A 22,569-nucleotide genomic window follows, 5' to 3' on the forward strand; every position below is an offset into this window, starting at 1 on the left:
ACAATGAGATACCAATATAAACCCACTAAAATAGTTGAAATATTTTTTAAATGACCCTATCAAGTATAGGTGATGCAGAGCAAATGAAGCTTTTCTAATTATTAGTGGGAATATAAAATTGTATATCCAGTTAAAAACAGTTTTGGTAGTTTCTTACAAAAACATGGATGGGAGGGGGGAAGGAAAAAATGGGTGCTGAGTTGAGGGGATTAAGAAGTACAAATAGATACAGAATAGCCATGGGGATGTAAAGTACAGAATAGGAAATGGAGTAGCCAAAGAATATATACGCATGACCTGTGGATATGAACAATTGTGGGGCGATTGCCTTAGGAAGGGGGGGTGCTAAGTGGAGGGAGGCAAAGGGTGAAAAATCAGGACAACTCTGATAGCATAATCAATAAAATATAATTAAAAAACACATTCAGACAAATACCATATGATCTCACACATACATGGAATCCAATCAACAAAATAATTTAACAAGCAAAACAGAAACAAACATAGATACATAGAAAAAACTGACAGTTGTCAGAGGGAAGCAGGATTGGGGGAGCTGGGTGAAAAAGGTGAAGGGATTAAGCAAAAAGTAAATATATGACACACAGACACAGACAACAGTATGGTGACAGAGGGAAAAGGTGGGTGGGGGGAGGGGGAAGTGGGCACGGGGGAATAAATGGGGTCAAAAAGAGACTTAACTTTGGATGATGAGTATACGATGCAGTGTGCAGATGATGTTTTATTGAGTTGTACACTTGAAACCTGTATGGTTTTATTAACCAATGTCATCCCAATAAAACCAATTAAAAAAACCCAAAACAATACCCTTCCCCACTAAAACCCCCCACACATTTACTTCATGATCCAGACATTCCACACCTAGGTGTTTATCCAAGATAAATGTAAATACATGCCTATGCCAAAACCTAGTATGAATGTCCAGAGAAGTTTTATTAATAATCATCTAAACAAGCTTGATGTCTGAATGCAGAACAAAACTCTGGTATGTCCATATAAAGGGATACTACTCAACAATAACAAACATACATGAATCTCAAGTACATTCTATTAAGAAAAAGAAGCTAGACTTAAAAGGCTCTGTATTGTATAATTCCATTCATAGAACATACTGAAATATAGCTCTCCCTTAAAGAAGTATTCCAATTAATATAGAAAGAGGTGAATAGAAAAATCACCATAAAAATATAATAGTAGTAATTGTTTCCAGCAAGATCTATTCTGAATGATAAAATTAGTGGGGAAAATTTGATGAGAATCAGGATATTTGCATAGTGAAGTAATCTAGACGATACCACCTTAACTTGTGATCCATGTTAACATCCCCAGGAATAAGGCATATGGACAAAGTGTTCCCGCGATATAATGCATTCAGAAGAGTACATACCTTTTGTGATATTCCCACCCAAAGTGCATGACCTCAAATCAAACCATGAAAAAACAATAGACACACCCCCAAAAAGGGACGTTCTATAAGAAAACTGACTAATACTCTTGAAAAATGTCAGGGTCATGCAGCCAAGGAAAGACTGAAGAATTCTCACATATTGGAAGATAATATGGAGATGTAATAACTAAATGCAATGTGGAATCTAGATATTGTGGAACAGAAAAGAGACATTAGTGAAAAAGTTGATAAAAATCCTAATAAAAGCCAATAGCTTAGCAAAGAGTGCTACACTGATGTTTAGTTCCTGACTTTGATAATAGTTCTATGGTTATATAAAATACTAATATCAAGGGAGAATGAGTTAAGTTTTTATGGGAACTGTATTATTTTCACTGTTTTTCTGTGTCTGAAATTATATCAACTTAAAAATGTAAGAAAAGTCACATAACATTCTAACAACAAAATAAACATTAAAATATTAATCATGGGATAAATAAGGAGCTTGCTTTATTTCCATTCATTAATTTTATGAACTTTTTAAAAGTTAGAAATCACATACATGGGGATGGGGGAGGCATAATCATTTTCAGTGATCAAGACTCCTACTGGTCTGCCTGCAAGCCTACATAAGACCATCAGGACCCTGGATTAAAGTTCCTTGCTAATGATTGTCCCGCCTTGCAGCCTGGCAGGAAGGTTCTCATTCTGAGTGCATGGATGCAGACTCATGTCTATAATGTAAGATTATCTATTACTCTTCTCAAATTCAGAGCCATCAAACTCTTTACCAGAATGAATTGCACCATGAATGATTTTGAAGGTATTTTTATTATTGAAAACGAATAAGATTTCACCCCTTAGCTCTAGTCAGTTTTATTTAGAGATATTAAAAGACAACATTATGTGTGCATAAAATTATGTTTATATTCCTCTTTTGCTCCTAGTTTTTACAGTTTACAGTGTTATCTTCACACTGAGCCACTTGTTACTAGAATTTTTTAAACTGCTACTTCTTGTTACTCTCTACCCAATAATTATCAGGTCTGTTCAGGGAAGGGAGAGAACACAGGGAGAGGGTGGTATGAAGCAGATCCAGGGAGGTGATTAGAGTGAATGACCTTGAGAAAACCCAGTTACTTAAACACTGAAGGGACAAGAATAAATTCCTCCTGACTACAGAACTATGTTCCGTCTTGTAAAGAGGGAAGCACGCTCTGGCAGGAAGAAAATAAGCTGGTGAACCCAATTAGCCCCAGTGTTATTTGAACAGAATGTGATACACAGGGCCACCAGACTATGTCATCTTGTTATAGTTTGTTAGTCACGATTGGTTCCTTTTCTGTTTGATAATATGCATACATAATAATTCGCAGTGGCAAATAGTTTGTCATAGATATCCTGAGAATCCATTGAGACTCAAGAAATTGCACAAGAATAATTTATCACTATTTTCCTTAATAGTAAATATTAAGGAAGGCAGGAAAAGAGAGAAAATATACCAAATCATGATGGCTTCTCTCTTTGCTGCCTCTCATCTTTCCTTTTCCCTTGGGGTTCGCATTGTCACTCTTTCTCTCATTAATCAACAGTGCTTTTTTGTGGGCAGCAGCTCTGTCATGACCTCCAGGTTCTCTTGTGTCCCTGGTGATACTCACAATCTTTCTAATGTTTCCTGATCAGTTTTCTTTCACACTTTTATCAGGAGCTACCCCCAGTCCTTGACCCATCGTCTCAACAAATGACTTTGCCACTGACATCACTGGTAAAAGGGAAAGCTGGTAACTCCAGAGGCAGGTAGGCCTTCTAGGTACCAAAAGCCTTTTCATATCATAATTATTTATGTACCCATTTAAGGTCAGCTTGGTACCTTTTCTTCTAGCTCCTTAAGGATTTAAATAGGAAGAGACACAAGAGAGAAATGAGTATAAGTTTTGAAATTCTTTTCATATTTAGTGTGAATGCAACTTAGAATTCAAGAGAATGGCGGCGAATAAAACCAGAGGAGGTAGTTGCAGGGAACTAACTCAGGAGGGGAGATATTTTAGCTTTCCTATTCACTGCCCAAAACCTAATGCTTAGAAAGGTGTATGGCACAGAGTAGTGAGGGACATAAAGTTTACTTGAATTAATGAATAACCTAAAGAATGCTAAGTGTTTGGGATTTAAGTAAGAAATCAACGCAATACAATTTGCTTTTTTTTTTTTTAAGTCCATCAATCTGATTGCAGTGTACACATACCTCACTCACTCTACTGTCCATATGCAATCTGGCCTCTATCCTGGACTGTAACAGGCTGTTCCCTCCTAACTGCTTCAAACACAAACAACCAAACAAACACTTCTCAATCCTTATCTTGCTTGGCTTCCCAGGTCATTTTATTCTATTGAGGTCTTCCTCGTTCTTAGAAATCTGCTCTTCCTCTTTCAGGTTGTGCCTCTGTCCCTGCCTGCCTATTGAGGTTAGCTCTCCTCAGCGTTCTGGGAGACCCTGTATTCCTTTTCGGCCTCAGCTGCCCATCAATATTCATCTACTGAGTTCTCCTTAATTTGTGCCTGCAGCCCAGATGTCCACCCAGGCTCCGGAGGCTTCCTGGAACCTTTAAATGTCCCCAGCACCACAAACTTACCATGTCCAATTCAGAATTCATTATTTCTCCATCCAAATCTGTTATTTCTCCAGAGTTTCCTCTCCATTTCCCTGCTTATGTAAACCAGAGACTTGGAAGTCATGTGAAACTATCCCCATGTGCAATCACTAAAGTCTCTTAATTTAACCTAAAATATCTCTTAAATATACTCCCTTTCTTTCTGCCTCTATTTAATCTGTTTTCTCATTATTTTTCACTTGGATTATTATACTAGCTTCTTTACTGTTTTTTCTGCCTCTAGTTTTTCCTTTCAACATGTACTCTGTCCTGTTACTACTTTGCTTCAGCTGTTTTGTGCGTTCTCCTAACACGTCAACTCCTTTCTTAGCACAAGTGATTAAAACTTCTTGTTTCCTGTGGCTGGGATTTTCTCCTACCATATCTCAGCACAGCTTGCTCCTTCACTTCATTTAGGTCTTTTTTTTTTTTTTTTTTTACCTAAGATGATATTTATATACAGGGTGGGGGAAAAAGTAGGTTCATGGCTGTACCACAAATAAGTAATATAATAATTGATAAATAATAATATAAGAATAGATCTGTTTTGCATACTCACAACTGTAAACCTACTTTTGACCAGCCAATATTTAGATTTCTTTTTTTGGTCACCAGTTGGTAGAAGCTCTTTTTCACTACTTAATTATAAGTAACTAGAAGAGTGGGCACCCAATAAACATTTGCTGAATGGATAAATGAATACATTAATAAGTAATTGTATTCAAGATAGCACATGCCACACACCATACTGGGAAATACCTGCCTACTTACTTGATGTTCCAGTGCACTGTCTACAATAAATGAGCTTCTTGCGGACACTGAGGCCTTCTTTTCTGTATCTCTAGGTTTTAATCAGCAGTGGTATCTAACGCCTGAAGGTGCTCAGTAAATGTTATTTGGAGAACAAAACAAAACAAAACTCTTACCTTACCTTAGCCAGCAGGGTAGCTGAACTCCAGAAGAAAAACAACCATCTAATTTCTTTCATTGGAATCAGTTTTGCAGAATACTTCACCCCCTAAAAAATGTATACTGTGCATATCCAAACCTTGATTTTGCTTACAGGAAAATTTTATCCTTTCCTACTTTTCAGATTGTCAAATAAAAACTTTACTAAGTCCCTTTTTGTGTTTTCTGGACCCTCTCCATCTTACCCTTCTCAGATCACTGATGCGAACCTGAAGCTGGAGGTGGGGTTACAAGTTATCCCTGGCACCGATTTCCCTCACTAACGTCTTGATTCTCTTCTTTTGGCAAAGGAATAAAATATTAAAATATTAGAGATAGATTTGATTTTTATTATTTTCTAGTCCCTTATGCACTCTAATCCTTTGTGCAGAGGAAAAAATTGAGACCTGAAGATGCTGAATGACTTGTCCAAGTACTTGTGGCTCATAGCAGAGTATTACAGCCAGGTCAAGAGGCAGATGTCACATTGGTGGGGTCATGTGCTAGTTGGCAAGTAGAATGTGATTGTGGGACCCGAGAGGCAGTTCTTGTGCATTTTAAGTACCATGTATTTAACTGGATTGACTTGACTCCCTGACTTTGAATCCATGTGGCATCAAAACCATCCAGAAGGAATCCACAAAGTTTTGGGAGTATTTTTAAAGGGTTTGAACAGATGTAGCATGTTCTGCTATACTTTCTGTAACATCCCACTGAGTCTTTAGGAATGTTCTATGATGAAATGATGTGATGTTTGGGAATTTGTTTGCTATCCTGGTTGGCTTCTATTCCTTTTAACTGGATTTACAATTTACGTATTTGAATCAATATGTCTAAGTTTAATAATGACCTACTAATCTGGGATATAAGCTCTTCATTACCTCTCCTTGTGGCTTGTCCATCATCATTTCAAACTGCATGGCCCTGTCTTCTGGAGTGTGGTGTTTGAATTGTATTTCTTCATAATTTAACCACAATTCTATATTTTTATAGAAGATTAGTTCTTCCTCTTTGGCTATTTGGTAGTTCAAGAGACGTGTATACACTACCTGTTATAAATTGCTACTATTCATGCTGCTAACAGCATAAGTCTATTCTCTAACTGATGGTTTCTATTTCTATGTTCTTGGAAAAAAAGTATGAGCTAAGCATAAATTAAATTGTGATTTGTATCAAAATAAATAGATTTAACTTTTATTAGGTCTTTTTATATAATACAGTTTTTAATTATTTAACTTTCAAGTTTAAAATAAAAGTAGTTATATGCAAAAATATGAAAGAGTAAAAGTGTCCCAAAGAACTTTGTGATATGTGTGTCTGAGAGATAAAACCTATATAATAAGATAAAAAGTATGCTTATTAAGAACTTATAAAAGGATCTGGTCAAGATTTTGATCTATAATTTTGCATTAGGTTCGACTGAGAGCCTGTGCATTTATTTCTCAGAACTGCAGGTTCTCTACTAACATGACCGTATAAACCTATATTACATGTTTATCTTTGTCAGTATTATCTTCTGCGCAATATGGTAGTCCTTAGGGAGCATTAAATGTTAGCTATTCCTTAGCTACTTAAGGGCAATCCTGGAATAATTACTGTGTATTTATGGGAATAAGGCATTTATTTATTTATTGCCTTTCTCCTAAAAATCCCAGAGCACTGGAGTCAAGAAGATAACAGTATAAATATGCCCATTTATCTCTGCGGGAATTATTCCTTTTGCGTCTCCACCACCCACCCCTGCAGCACCAGAACATCCTTATATGGGGCTCACTCTTACAAATTAACACTATGGTATTGCCACTCAAAAGCATACTGAGTCTATCATTTCTTAATTATTTTTTCTTTTCTTATCCCTTCTACGGTTCTTTCTTCCCCTTCCTTCCTTCTCCTTCCTTCCTTCCTTCCTTCCTTCCTTCCTTCCTTCCTTCCTTCCTTCCTTCCTTCCTTCCTTCCTTCCTTCCTTCCTTCCTTTCTCTTTCTCCTCCTTTCTTTCTTTCTTTCTTTCTTTCTCTCTTCCTCTCTTCTCCTTCTTTCTTTCCTTTCTTTCTTTCTTTCTTTCTTTTTCTTTTTTTCTTTCTCTCTTTCTTTCTTCGAAATGGAACAAGGACATTTATTTTGGGATCATGTAATTTTGGCTGCATTGAGGTCACTGGTACCATTTTAAGACAAGATTGTTAGAGATGTAAAGTAATAACTGTGTTGGTTGTTTGCATGTTTATGTGAAATAAACTGAGAATTTTAAACTGGCAGACAAGTGCCCCAGGCAATCTTATTAAACCTATTCAGTTGATTTAGAATAAAGAATTTCTACTACTTCATAAGGATACTAAATCTTTTTTCTTTCCATATATTTTCATGTTTTTATAACATGTAAATAAAACACATAGGAATATATGAAAAAGTCACCTAATGTGATTTATCAAAGGGAAAAAATAAATTTCTGATACTTTTCAGGCTTTGAATTTATTGTTGGACACTTATTTCCAGATATTTCATGTAAAGACACACATAAGAGAAATTCAATATCATATTTAAATTGTTATTTTAAATGCTTTGCAAAGATTCATGACCCAACTTTAAATTTAACTTTTCCTTCCAGAGAGATATAAAACAAAAGAAATAACCTGAAATACTCATGCTAAATTAATAACAAGGAAGTCAGAAACTATAAAAGAAATGATTAACATGTTACAGTATTTCCTCTCCTTTAGATTACAATCTTTGCTAGGCATTATGGCATAGCTAAATCTTTCCAAATTTTACATTTTAGAGGTAATTTATTATTTTACTCACATAAATATTTTCCTCATTTTAAAAAGTAATATATTGAGAAAAGTAATAGCAAATTATTTATTTAATGTTATTTAATTCAGATAATTAAAATGTAAAACTATGACAATCACTGTGATAGTAGCAAAAACAAACATTAAACAAATAAAAAACCCCATGGGTTTTAGAGTCAGATAGACTTCAGTTTGAACACCAGCCATGCTACTCACTATGAGTTGGAGGTCCTTATGAAGGTGAAATTAACTGTCTGAGATTCAGTGGATGTTGATACTCAGAAGAGTTACTGTGAAAATGAAGTGGCAAACTATGTGTATTAAGTGCCCGGCACAGAGTGCTGATAGTGGCTACCATCTAAAGTGGCTTACTGTGAGCCACATACTATTGCTAAATGCTTTATACACTTAATACAAATGTAACCCTTACAGCATTCCTATGGAGTAGAAGATACTTTGGTCTTATTTTATGGATGTGAAAGTAAAGAATACAGGCATTAAAAAATTTACCCAAACTTATTCAAGTTAGGTGGTGAGATCAGCATTCTAACTAGGGTCCACCTGTTTGGTTAGTTATGGTTGTATAAATTAACTACTCAGTGGCTTTAAACAACAACCATTTTATTATCTCTCATGATTTTATGGGTTGACTAAACTGAGGGGGGTGATTCTTGGCTGCCTACGATTTCAACTGCAGCTGCAACATCTGGTGGTGGTTGGGGGAGGAGGGAGGTGTAATGTCTGAAATGGTTCACTGTAAGGCTGGCACTTGGTGCTGACTGTCTGCTGGGAGCTCAGATGGAGCTGCCAACTGGAGAGCCTCAGTTCTCCTCCTCTTTGCAGCTCTGCACATACCCTCACCATGTGGATTGGCTTTGCTTAACACTGAACTCTGGGTTACAGGAAGGAGTTTTGAAAGAGGACTGGTTCCAGTGTGCAAACATGTAAGATGCCCTCCGTTGTACCACACTTGTTACTGTCTCATTGGTGAAAGCTGGTCACATAGACAAGCCCAGAGTCAACGTAGGAGAGAAAACACAAGGGTATGAGCACTGGAAAGCTCATGAAGGCCACTAAAGTAACAGCCTGCCACAAGAGAAGTCATCAACGAACTCTTTGAGTCCTCAATACTACCACGGCTGTGGGTAATCTGCTGCTCCCATTGGGCAGCATGTTGGCCAATGCCTTGTGAGGAGGGCTTAAGTTTTCAGACGTACAGTCAGTTACATATTTAGTAAATTTTTATACTCTTTTGCTACAAATATGACATTAAATTTCTTCATATAAATGATTTTCAAAGAAATTTCAGTGTTATGAAAGAAAAATGCCTCTCAAAGATTTGAATTGTTTTTCTGTGTTTTTAAAAATGCCATTCTGTATTTTGTTTTATATGTTATATTCATTAGTGAATAAAATACAGAGAAATATAGTTAGGCTTTATGTCCTATGATTATACAAATAAAAGTGAATATATAGCAATCTATTTCTTCAAAATATGATTAATTGTGATTTAAAAAAACTTCTTTTCAAAGGAATGGCTTTCATCCCACCATTTCCATTAAAAACAGACTTTTTATTTCAGAAATTGTAGTTCTATCTTTATTTTATATAAATTAAAATAACTTCATCCTAATGGTATTTATGTAGATGGGTTCCACACAGAACTTTTTGTTAAAAGGTTTTACTTTAGATAAAGCATTCTATGTTTGTATATGCAATTTATTTTCAAACTGAATTATTTTACCTTAATGACCCAAAATATTTAAACTGTTTCTTCTACTAACACTGAAATTGAGGCAGCTTTATAAAAAGGGAATAGCTTATAAAAGTGAGAAATATATATATATATATACTCTTTACCCTTGATTCATTGCTTCAAGTTAAATTAGCAAATGATTTATAGGTAATAAATACCATTTCAGACGAGACCGGGCACATTTAGGGTGGTATTGCCATAGACCAATAATAAATACCATTTCAAGGCTCTTTGGTGACCAATGCAAACTCTGATAATGTCATAGCCTAATATTAAGTCTCTTGGGGGGTGATATCAGAAGATAACATCTGAACTAAGTTGTCCCTTTAATGGCTATAGTATTACTATTAAACATTTTTTTCAAAATAAAAGGAACTGAGATAATATATAAAAGCAGTAATTAAAGAGATCAGTACTTACTTTTTGTGACAACACCTTCTAGTCGAATAATATTTGGGTGGTCAAACTGACCCATGATACTAGCTTCTCTTAGAAAATCTCTTCTTTGTCGATCCATGTGGCCACCTTTTAAAGTTTTGATAGCAACTGGGATCTCCCTTTTCCCTGGTGTCTTCAAACGCCCACTACAGACTTCTCCAAATTCTCCTTAAAATATGAACAAAAGTAGCCATCAGTTTAAAGAGAATACTTATATTGCAGAAGAGCTGAATTGTCATACAGGACCAAGTTTTTGTTTTTTAAGGTAATGACTTTCAAGTGTGTCATTTTCACATGGAGATTTCTTTCTTAAAATTAAATTTGTAATGACAATATTTTTGATCAGCATCATTTATAATAAATATCAGAATCCGCTTTCATATGTTGTGTCACAGAGCTACCTTCGGTAGATATTCCTGATCTGCTGAGAAATTATGAATAACTGAATGGGTGATGTTAATGTAATTCTATGGATAAGCAATCACTGCACATTGTTTCCTGTTCCTGTTCTCAATAATGATATATGGGTCAAATGTCTGCTCTATTCTGGGAATTCATCAGGCATATGTAGTTGAATTGATCCTGTAGGCCATATGCCTGGTCTTCACTGCCATTAGAAATCAATGCTAGGGTCAATTTGTATATGACCATATTGAAAAGATCACACTACACTCAACCATAATAAGCAATTCCATAAGGTAAATTATAAGGCATACGTTTGGAATATAAATACAGTAAGTTCAGCAATGGCTTCATTGGGCAGATTAAATAATTGCCAAATACTTATTATGAATTTACTACCTATATATCCAGTGCTAGGATGCTGTGAATTTCAAAGAAGTGTAGACTTGGTCTCTGTTCTTGGGGGTTTATAGTTTAGTAGGCAAGTTTGATAAACATAAACAGAACAACTTAAGAATACAAGAATCAATCTTTGCAAGTGCTATATTAAGTAAGAATGGTGAGACCTGGAAGACTTCCCAGAGGAGGTGTAAGTTTTGCTGGGCCTTGAATGATGGATGTGATTTGGATATTCAAGAAAAACAGAAACATTGAAGAAAGAAAGAAAGGGGTTTATGACGGGAATAAGGGAGGTGAAGATAAAGATTCAAATATCAGAAATAGTAAAAATAATGATATAGACATAAGGTACTAAGGATTCAAGGCTGAAAAGGGGGTTATTGTGGACAAGGTCAGAGGTTTTCTCAGTGCAACACAATAAATTCAATAAGGCTTGAAGTTGAAGACTGAATTTATCTAGGGCCAATTACCTGCATTTACTTATGGCTATGATGCTTGACCCCCAATTTATTCATATAGAAAGTGTGAGATAATAAAACCTTCCATAATTCTATAATATCCTTCCCCTATAAGGATATTTGAAAGATCAAAAGTGATAATATATGTGAAAGAGCTTATAAAATGTAAAGTGCTATTCATATGCTTTAAGTTATACAAATCCTGGAAGAGTGAAAAGAATGAATATTAAAATATCTTCAGTTGGTTTTTTAGCAGGTCTGGGCAAAAGTTTGATTCAATGGAAGTGTAAGTGTAGAGGATAAAATTAAATTTTTGCAATACTATAGATTTCAATTATACAAATTTTCTTTGGGTCATTTCATTGCAGTCAACTAACTGTTAACTATCACCCTGGCTGGTGTGACTCAGTGGACTGAGTGCTGGCCTGCAATCCAAAAGGTCACCAGTTTGATTTCCAGTCAGGGCACAGGCCTGGGTTGCGGGCCAGGTCCGCAGTTGGGAGCATGCGAGAGGCAACAGATGTTTCTTTCACACATCAATCTTTCTCCCCATCTCTATCTCCTTGCCTTCCCTCTCTCTAAAAATAAATAAATAAAATCTTTTAAAAAAATGTTGGCTATAGATGGAAATTAACCACCTTTTGGTGTACATGCTTATTATTTTTTTAGTGGAAAAAACTAGGAACAAACAGGCCAAAACTTTGCTTTCTAAATTGCGTAAACATGTCCATTAGAAATAGGAAGTAGTCTGACTAAAGAGTTTATTCTACATATATTAAAAGAACAAACAACTGAGAAAACAAAAAAAAAAACGCTAACTAGAATGTGGTCCCTAATTTCAGTGCATATGATATTGGTGTTTTACAAATCTTGCATAATTTAACATCAAAAACATAATAATCTTTTTTTATTTAATGGCATTTTCAGTCTGTTGTGGGTTAAATGTTCTTATGTTTACAAAAAAAAGGATCCATAGTTTTTCAGTTTTATTTGTAATAATGTTTTCATTTTTTTAAAAAGATTTTTCTCCTGGATATAAAAAATGGCAATTGATAGAGATTTTCAACAATTTTCTGTTAAGGCTCCAAACCTTGAGAGAAAAGGAATGTCAATGTCCAATACATCCACGCCTACTAAAATACTTGAAATTCCTTCTCAGATCACTCTGGCTTGTAATAAATATCTACAACAAAACAAATGTTTCTCTTCTTTTTTTTTAATATTGCCTTAATAAATCTGTTAATACATATAAAGATTCATCAGTATTTTAAAACTCTTCACCTGCCTGGACCCCATAATCCAATTGATTTTCTGTTAACATTTCATAGTAATTCAAATAAATGTCTAAGTATAATGAAATAAATAGAGAATTCTGTTGGTATTTTATCAAGACAGGTATAGAGGTAATTTTCTTTGATTTTCTTTTTTTGCCTGAAATTCATGTATCTTATTAATACCAGGCAGGTGTTTTCTTCATGTCAAGCTTTTCATAATCAAGTTGTTATCACATATTTTATTTATTTATTTATTTTTTATTTTAAATTAATTTATTTTATTTAATCTTTATTGTATTTTTCTATTACCTTTTAGAACTGTTATACCCCTCTCCTCCCAGCAATCACCACACTGTTGTCCATGTCCATGAGTCCCTTTTCCTTTTTGCTCCCTCCCTCCACCCCTACCCTCCCCCCTTAGTTGTAAACCTGCTCCCCATCTATGAGTCTGTCCCCATTTTCCTTGTTAGTTCAGTTTGCTCATTAGCTTCCACATGTGAGTGAAATCATATGGCATTTGTCTTTCTCTGACTGGCTTATTTCACTTAGCATAATGTTCTCGGGTCCATTCATACTGTTGCAAAGGGTTAAATTTTCTCTTTTAGGGTGAAATTTTCCACATAAGCCATTATGTAAATGTCTCGCAGTTGTTTCATCTGCTCATCTATTATTGATGGACATTTGGGCTGCTTCCTATCTTGGCAATTGTAAATAACACTGCAATGAATATAGCGGTGCTTATGCTCTTTCTAATTAGTATTTGGGGCTCCTTCCACACTTATTTTAGTGACATTAAATCTGGCCACCACACTTAAAGATCTGAGACCCCTAGTGTATTCTTAAGGCAAAGTCTAAAAAATTCAGTCACAGAATTTATAAAAACCCCTATCCGTGGTAGGCCTGGCTATATCAGACATACCAGACAGAGGGGAAAATATATTTTAGATTAAATGTATACTTTCAGGTGGTGCCAAAGACTGGACCATCTTATGATTGCTCTTGTAGCAAGAGAGGAGGCCCTCTATATTGCCATAAGATAAATAATTCCTCAGTAAGATCTGTTAATGTTTATATATACTGGTAAGTTCATCATTAATTCACTCACTGTAGGAATATGTTGTTAACTACTTTTCCTTTTTGTTTTCCAATACCTCATCATCACTATTAACAAAAGTTAATCACTCCTATAGTGCTTATCATGAGTGAGGTCTCAAAACTAAATATGTATATTTTAATCTCAACAACAGACCTTTCAGGTAGGTACCATTATTATCCCCACATTACAGATGAGAAAACTGAGGCACATGAGCTAAGTAACTGTTCCACAGTGGCATAACTAGAAAGTAGTAGATATGTAATTTGAACCCTGGCAGTTTGGCTCCAGAGTTATTGCTTATAACCACTATTCTCTGCTGTCTAAGAGGTTTCTTATCATTAATGTTTTCAGGTTTTAGTACACTAAATTTCCAGTTGGTGTCTTTAAATCAACCATTGCATAGTGTTCAAACACATCAACTGGATATGCACAGGTGGATGGAATGATAAAATCATATACTAGGGATCTTTCACTATAAAATGAAAATGGTGAAAGATAAGCTCAAATATGTTGTTAGATGCTCTGGAAAAAAAACCACTATAGTCTATCTAGTTTCAGGCAAGCAAAGAAAAGTTCATCTAGGATAATTGATCTTCTGCCACTGATGGCCCCATTCACTGGCTGACAGCCCTATCTATCTATCTATCTCCCTGGATGGTGGTAAAACCTTTCTAGATAAACAATTTAGTTGTATTATATGTACAGTCATATTAAATATCAATTAGTATAGAATTTTCCACATAAGCCTATATAATCAATCAAAAAGTGGGAGGGGGTAGTAGAGGAAGTGGAGGACACGCCTCCCAGGTGTAATAAGATGTTTCCTTTCTTCACATTTGCTGCTTCCCTCTCATGGGAATGCTGTCTATGAGCTTTCCTTCTTCCACCCTGGTCTCCACCCTCTATGTGGATGGCTTATTAGCAATAAATGCTAAGACTTGAGGTCCCTTCAGAAAAGTTTCTCTCATCAGCCCATCTGATTTAGGTTCTCACTACCATCAGTTCCTTCCAATGAGAAAGAGAAGAATAGTAGCTCTACAGTCAGAAGCTGGGCTTGCTCTCAGAGCTTGACTATGTTTTTCTACCATCAGTCATTAGATCAACCTTAACAAGGTTATACTGAGACCATGATAAAATGAGATGGAGCAAGGCCACGGCATAATTTTGCCTAAGCATGGACAAAGGCAAGGTCACAGAGCCAAAAATACTAAACAGCCTCTCTTAGCTAAAATGAGTGACGGCTGCTCCTTTACCAATTGTCACCCCATCTTGTTTCAGTGTCCCCTTCCTCTAGATATGATTAATTAGGATACTGTAGTTATGGCTGAGTAGAATTCTATTGTGTAAAAGTCACATAGTTTTTTTTTATCTACTCATCTATTGGTGGATATTTGGGCTGCATCCATATCTTGGCAATTGTAAATAACATTGCAATGAACATAGGGGTGCTTATGTTATTTTGAATGTTTTGGGTTTCTTTGGATAAATTCCCAGAAGTGGAATTGCTGGATGAAAAGGCAGATCCATTTTTAATTTTTTGAGGTGTCTCCATACAGCTTTCCACAGTGGCAGCACCAGTCTGCATTCCCACCAACAGTGCTAACGGGTTCCCCTTTCTCCACATCCTTGCCAGCACTTGTTGTCTGTTGATTTATTGATGATAGCCATTCTGACAGGTGTGAGGTGATAGCTCAGCCATAAAAAAAGAAAAAAATTCTACCCTTTGCAACAGCATAGATGGGCCTAGGGAACTTTATGCTAAGTGAAATAAGCCAGGCAGAGAAAGACAAATACCATATGATTTCACTGACATGTGGAATCTAATGAACAAACTGAACTAATAAGCAAAATCGAGACTCAGATAGAGAGCAGGCTGACAGCTATGGGGGGATGGAGTTTAGGTGGTGGAAGGATCAAGCAAAAAGATACAAGACTCATGGACATGGACAACAGTGTGGTGATTGAGGGGTTGGGCAAAGAAAACAAATACAACAGAAAAAAGATAGAAAAGGAATCTTAAAAAAAAGATACTGTGGTTAAAGTCCTAAAATTAAGGCCCAGTATTATGTGCTGTTTTGATATCTAGGGGAAACCGGGAGGGTTTCAAATGGTCTTATCGCAGATTCTCCTCCCCACTCCGCCCCCACAGAGGAGATCCTCTAGCCAAACACCACTCCTTATCAAAGGGATCAGATCCAGTCTCTCCTTTTCCCTGAGTAGTAGGTTTCACTTTCCTGCCAGCCTGTGGGATGATTCAAACAAGCCAATCATATCCTCCTAAGGGCACAAGGGGCACCTCACCCTCTTGGTGCCTTAAAGCTTGCCTTCTTAACCTGGTTGTTCACTCGGTTCCCCAGTGCAACCCCTATGTGGCCCTATGCGGTGTGTGGTGTCCTCCTCCTCCTGGGCTGTGAGAATATGTAATTAATAAATATCTGTCAATCTCATCTGTCTAATGTAGTGTGCTGTGGATCCATCCTCCCATAACCCTAATGTGGGAATCCCTCCCTCACCAACAGGGTGAATAGGAGGCAATGAAAAGAGGTAGACAGTCACAGAATTGCCTCTGTCTCCTATTAGCCTTTAATCTAGAGCAGATCCCTGCTTTTTTAGACTTTCTCCCAAATCACCCAACCAAAGCCCAAATCCTATAATAGGATTTGTCTAACACCCTGTTACGGACACAAACTATCATCCTCTGTTCTGTATGATTTTCTTGCTGAACCTAACTTTTTTTTTAATCATAGTGTGTTCCTGGGATCTTAGGCTTGAGAATATTAGCATAACATACAGGGCGGGGCAAAAGTAGGTTTACAGTTGTATCCACTTTTGGATACAATAATGAATGAATAAATAACAACAGAATAAACTGTTACATGTACTCACTACATTGTATTATTTATTCATTATTGTATTTGAAAGTGGATACAACTGTAAACCTACTTTTCCCCACCCTACCTTTACTTTATAACACTTTTGACTGTTTGAAATTATCTTTGAAATTCATTTTTAACTAATTTACCCATTTATTAGTTATTGCTCCATTTCAACGCCTCCTCTGACCATGCCATCTATCATCTGGGTCGGCGGTCTCAGCCCGCATGCCATGGCACGCTCCTGTGCCACAAGAATTTTTAAAATGTGCGATACCTGATACCTGACCTCTTTTCCCTTAGAGTGTCAAATAAAAAAGAGACAACAGCCAACACAACAATAGCCTTCTAGTGTGAATGAATAAAAAATTATACATACTTTTTTTTACAGATGGGCAAAAAATAATGAATTTCTTGGTGCGCTGCAGAATTTTAGTAATCAGTTTGTGTGGGCCATGAGATGGTAAACATTGAAAACTGCTGATTTAAGTCATGAAGGCATGGGCCTTAACTACCTCTATTTTCTGTTGTATCCACAGTGCCTAAATACATAAAAACAAGTCTTTAATATTTGTACACTTTAATATAAGTATCCTGTAAAGAAAGAGTTAGTAAACAAGAAATGGGGTGAGAAACATATAACAGACTTTTAATTCAGTTGAGAGGGATATATTTGTCTCTGAGGTCTTCAGGTAACTTCCATTATTATTAATGTTATCAGGAGGGTCACCCACCCCAATTGCATTCACTGTCTGTCATTCAAGGATGAATGATCAGAATCCTTATGACTAATTCTTTCTGATTTCTTCTTGATACATAGCATACCTTCTATGAACGAAAGAGAACGACGTTCTTTTAGAGAACTTACAATCTCTCGTCTTTATAAATGATATTTGAATACTTCTAAGTCAACTTCACAGAAAGGTTCAATGCAATGCAAGATCTCTCATGTTTAACAAGGCTTGTCAGTAGAAGGATTAAATGATGACAAGAAAGAGGATAAGTTCTTAGAGGTTAGGGCTTCTATTTCTGGCTTCACTGCTATATATTTTGCTTTGTGGCATTAGAGAAAGTCACGTTACTTTTTCCTTCTTTAGTATCATTGTGGGTGCGTTAAATAACTACCACTTATCTATTTCTTAAGAGCGAAAGATCAATGTATAAATATTTGCAAAGCTTTTTGAGTCTTAGAAAAGTTTCATGTAACCACTGAGTCATTTAAAAAATACTGATTTTTTACCACAAAAGATGTGCTAAATATATAATTTATCCTTCATTTCTAGGTTTTTTTAAATAATTGAATTTATTGGCGTGACATTGGTTAGCAAAACCAGTTGTAAATGTACAACTCAATAAAAGATCATCTGCATGCTGCATCATTTGCCCATGGCTCCAAGTAAAAAAATGGAACTAGACCACCAACTTATACCACATACAAGAATAAACTCAAAATGGATAAAAGACTGAAATGTAAGCCAAGAAATCATAACAGTCTCAGAAGAAAACATAGGTGGTAAAACCTCAGACATATCTCATAGCAATATTTTTGATGCTATATCTCCAGAGGCTAGGGAATCAAACAAAAATAAACAAATGGGACTACATCAAACTAAAAAGCTTCTGTACAGCAAAGGAAACCATCAACAAAATGGAAAGGGAATCCACTGTATGGAAGAACGTACATGCAAATGATACATCTGATGAAGGCTTCATTTCCAAAGTATATAAAGAACTTATACAACTCAACACCAGAAAGACAAAAAATACAATAAAAAAAAAAGGGTAAAGTACCTGAAGAGACATTTCTAGTTACTTTAAAGTCTACGGTAGGGAGCAGGATTTCTCTAAGACCTGAGAATGAGTTTTTTTAATACTGTTATCAAAAGATGGGTAAGGATTCTTCAATGAGTGAGTTAAGACCATATCCATTTTTTTCCCATACCACACTCCAAACATTAAATCTTCTCTTTCTTTTTTAGGCAAGTTTTTATTCTTTTCTGCTAAAACATGTTCCCAAATACAACAGTGTCCTCAAGGATGTTAAAATTTTCCCTATCATATAGTCCGGTAGGTTACTTACTGATTGAATACTCTTATTTGTAATATTTTTACTTTCCAAACTCACTGGTACTTCTACCTCTAGAATGCTTTAAATTCAGTGTATCAGCCTCTACCAGATGGCTTCTCATACCACCTGCTTTCTTGCCTCAAGGTATATTGAAAGAGCTTCTCTTTAGACTAAAAAATATTTGCATTTCAAAACCCTGCTTGATGTTCTGTCAAAATTGATTCTCTTCTCTGCCCTCAGAAGAGTCACATTAGAAACAAAATATAATTAAAAAATCTCTGACCCAGAGAAACTTACTCAGTGTCTTTACATCTCAGTTTCCTTGCCTATAAAACGTAGTAATTATCTGTTTTGCAGAATTAAGAAAGAAAAGTACCTAGCCCTGCCCCTGACAGCTTCTTTTATTGTTACCATGAAATTCTACTTGCCATTTCACCAAACCTGCCGCCCCACCACCCCGCCCCAACACACACAAATTAATCTTAGGACCATTTCAACAGTCTGCCAGCTTCTCCTCTCCTCCCACAATCAGGCTGGTGAGCATTCTGTGCTAGATAGTAGTGTTGCTTGAAATGTATGGTTCTTTTCTTAGCTCTACTCCTTTTCAGTACACATACATCTCAGGGAAATGTCTTCCACTACCACCAACTACTTAACTGTTTTTAGGCTAAGTTCCAAACCTACACTCACAGTTCAAACTTCTCTCTTGAACTGCAGACTTACCATCTTCTGTACTAGTCGGCTTGGGTTACTGTGAAAAAATACCGTTGGCTGGATGGCTTAAACAACAGAAATATAATTTCTCACAGTTCTGAAACTTGGGAAGTCCAAGTTCAAGGTGTCAGCTGACCCAGCTCCAGGTCGGAGCCCTCTTCCTGACTTGCAGTCAGCCAGCCACTGTGTCCTCACAGAGCCTTTCTCTGGAGAGGCCATGGAGGGAGAGAGAGGGAGAGAGGGAGAAAGAGGTCTCTTCCCCTTCATGTACGGCCACCAACCTATCAGGTTAGAACCCCACCCTTATGACCTCATTTAATCTAAATTAAAACCTAGAGGCCCTCTTTCCAAATATAGTCACATTGAGGTTAAGGGTTTAGCATGTGAATTTGGTGGGTGTGGTGCACAATTCAGTCCATTGCATCTCCTAAAACCCATTTTCCCTTCCCCAGACCTTAATTCATTTAGTAACTTTTGTTGGCTGAATACTGGCTCTCCAAAGGTGTCTGCATTCTAATGCACACAATCTGTGAGTATGTTACCTTATACAGCCATATCTTGGAGATATTGCAGGTTCAGCTCCAAACTACTGCAATAAGGCAAGTATCACAATAAAGAAGTTGTAATCTTTTTGCTAGTGGAGGGTCTTGTCTTCAGTTTGACAAAAACACAACATTTGTGAAGGCAATAAAGTGAAGCACAATAAAATGAAGTGCACTTTTATAGCAAAAGGGACTTTACAGATGTATTGAGTCAATGATCTTGACATGTGAGTACCCTGGATGATCCTGGTGGGTCCAATGTAATCACAAAGGTTCTTGTAAAAGAGAGGCATGAGGGACAGTTAGTGAAGGCAATGGGATGGTGGAAACAGGTAGGAGAGGGAGAGAGAGAGGTTTGATGATGACGTGCCACGGGGTTTGACTATGGAGAGGGGAACATGCACCAAGGGGTGCAGGCAGCCTTTAGAAGCTAGAAAATGTGAGGAAACAGTGTTCTCTGAAGGGTCCAGAATGAATCAGCACTGCCAACACCCTGACTTTAACCCACTGAGACTGATTTTTGGACTTGTGACTTCCTGAACTATAAAGTAATTAATTTGTTGTATGTGCATGTGTAAGCCGCTAATTTGTGTTAGATAGCACACAATGGCTGTGAACACAGGGCTTGGGACAGAGTGAGTTCTCAAATATTAGTTTCCATTTTAAGCTGGGTGATATTCTCCTTTTAAGCATGATTTCATATTACTCTCCAATGTACCCCCTTTTCATTGTTTTATTAACAGCACTTCTCTTATTAGTTGCAAGTTTCTGTTCATGGATCTCTCCTACTACGCTGTGAGAATTTTGAGCACAGGGATTTCGTCTTAGTTTTAATCCCACTGTCTATCATAGTGAATCCATGGGCTCCTAATGATTACTGAATGCATGACTGGATAGAATTCCTCATGATAGATAGCTTTCATCAGTATTTAGCTCTCTACGTGAAAATATCCAGTTAATATTTTCAAGGTGTTATCTGAGAGAGCAACCACAGGAGAATGTCATTTACCCAGAATGTGTGAATTTCTGCAGTAGCACAAATAAAACATTTTGGAATTCGCTCAGGCAATAAAATGGGCAGGATTCGAAGTGGAGGGTTTGTGCTTAGACAAGCATGACAAGGAGAAGCTTAGTGGACTGTCAGCTGTAGTGGTCCCAATGTTTTCAAAAATGAAAAAAAGTACCTTTCTAGAAACGCATAGATAATTATTTCAATGAAAAAGAACAAACCAGTGTCTTGAATTACTGTTGAAAATGATATTAGGGAAGTCTTTAATAGCAATAAAGACTTTGCATAACTTTAATATACTAAAGGTTTATAAATAAAACTCTAATATTAGATTATTTTATCTTAAAGAAAATCTGCATAGAAAATCACTTAAGACCTCTTTAAATTAAACCATAATTCAGAATTGTAGACATTTTAATTTGATTTTATATATTCTCAAAGGATAATAACAGGCAGAAGTTCCAGTGAAATAAACATTAAAAAGTTTGCTTTCATGTAGAAGCTATTTTCATTAATGTAAACATATTTTAGGTAAAATTTTATTCAGTTAATTTTGTCTTTCAAAAGACATTCATCATATTCTTTTATCTTTTAAAAATTTTATGCTTTATTATTGTATTTATTCAATAGTATTGTTTTTCACTCAGTTTTAGACTACAATATAAACAATTACTGTATGTACTCCTAGAAAGAAAATACTGCTGCCAATTAAACAGTAAATGATATCAATTATAAAAAGTAGTTCAGTGATATTAAAATGAGAAAATTTACTACAGCAAAACTTAAAAGAAAAGAAACCACACATAGGCTGAATAAGTGGAATACAATCTCATTTGCTGTATATCATTTTAATCTATTTCCTAAGCATAAAGTTTATATTTATTAATTCATAAAGTTATAACCATTCTCTATAGTATTTTTCTGTATGTATTTAATATCCTTTTATGTTCATTTACTATTATGGCATATGCCATTTCCATGCTATTACATAAAACACAAATTATTCTTATTTTTAATTCTCACCAGAGGATATGTTTTTATTGATTTTAGATAGAGAGAAAGAGGGTAGAGAGAGAGAGACATCGATCAGTTGCCTCCCATACACACCGTAATCAGGGATGGAACCAGCAACCTATTTGTTTTATTAGTAATTATACCTTTTCTTTTTAAACCTGCAATGTTGTTTGCATATACCTTATATTTTTCTTAATCTATTTTGTCAGAGTTTTATAATTTTGTTAATATTTTAAGAACGACAACCTACTGAATAAGAGAAGATAGTCACAAATGATATATCTGATAAGGGGTTAATATCTAAGATACATAAAGAACACATACAACTTTAAAAAATAGGTAAAAGACCTGAGTAGACATTTGTCTCAAGAGGACATACAGATGGCCAACAGGCATATGGAAAGTTGCTCGACACCACTAATCATCAGAGAAGTGCATATTAAAACCACAGTGTGAGATATCACCTCACATGTCAGAATGGCTATTATCAATAAACAACAAATAACAAATGCTGTTGAGGATGTACAGAAAAAGGAACCCTCTTAAACTGCTGGTGGGATTGTAAATTAGTGTAGCCACTGTGGGAAAGGGTATAGAGATTCCTCAAAAAATAAAAATAGAGTTGCCATGTGATTTAGCAATTCTACCTCTGGGTATTTATCAGAAGAAAACAAAAACAATAAATTGAAAAGAAATGCACATCCCCATATTCATTGCAGCATTACTAGTAATAGCC

The 22,569-nt window shown here is 35.9% G+C and overlaps 1 protein-coding gene across 2 annotated transcripts in view; it reads right to left on the reverse strand.

The window, feature by feature from the left end:
* EPHA6 (EPH receptor A6) overlaps positions 1 to 22,569 on the reverse strand; it is an 877,165-nt gene that overhangs the window by 221,292 nt on the left and 633,304 nt on the right. For both annotated transcript variants that reach the window (XM_054577406.1, XM_054577405.1), the window contains exon 11: positions 9,967 to 10,152. In XM_054577406.1, coding sequence (XP_054433381.1) covers positions 9,967 to 10,152 — 186 coding nt within the window. The remainder of the gene's footprint in view (positions 1 to 9,966; positions 10,153 to 22,569) is intronic.

Source organism: Pteronotus mesoamericanus, unplaced genomic scaffold (genome assembly GCF_021234165.1).
Source record: "Pteronotus mesoamericanus isolate MK-2021 breed Mesoamerican mustached bat unplaced genomic scaffold, CSHL_Meso_final contig_42, whole genome shotgun sequence".
NCBI lineage: Eukaryota > Metazoa > Chordata > Mammalia > Chiroptera > Mormoopidae > Pteronotus > Pteronotus mesoamericanus.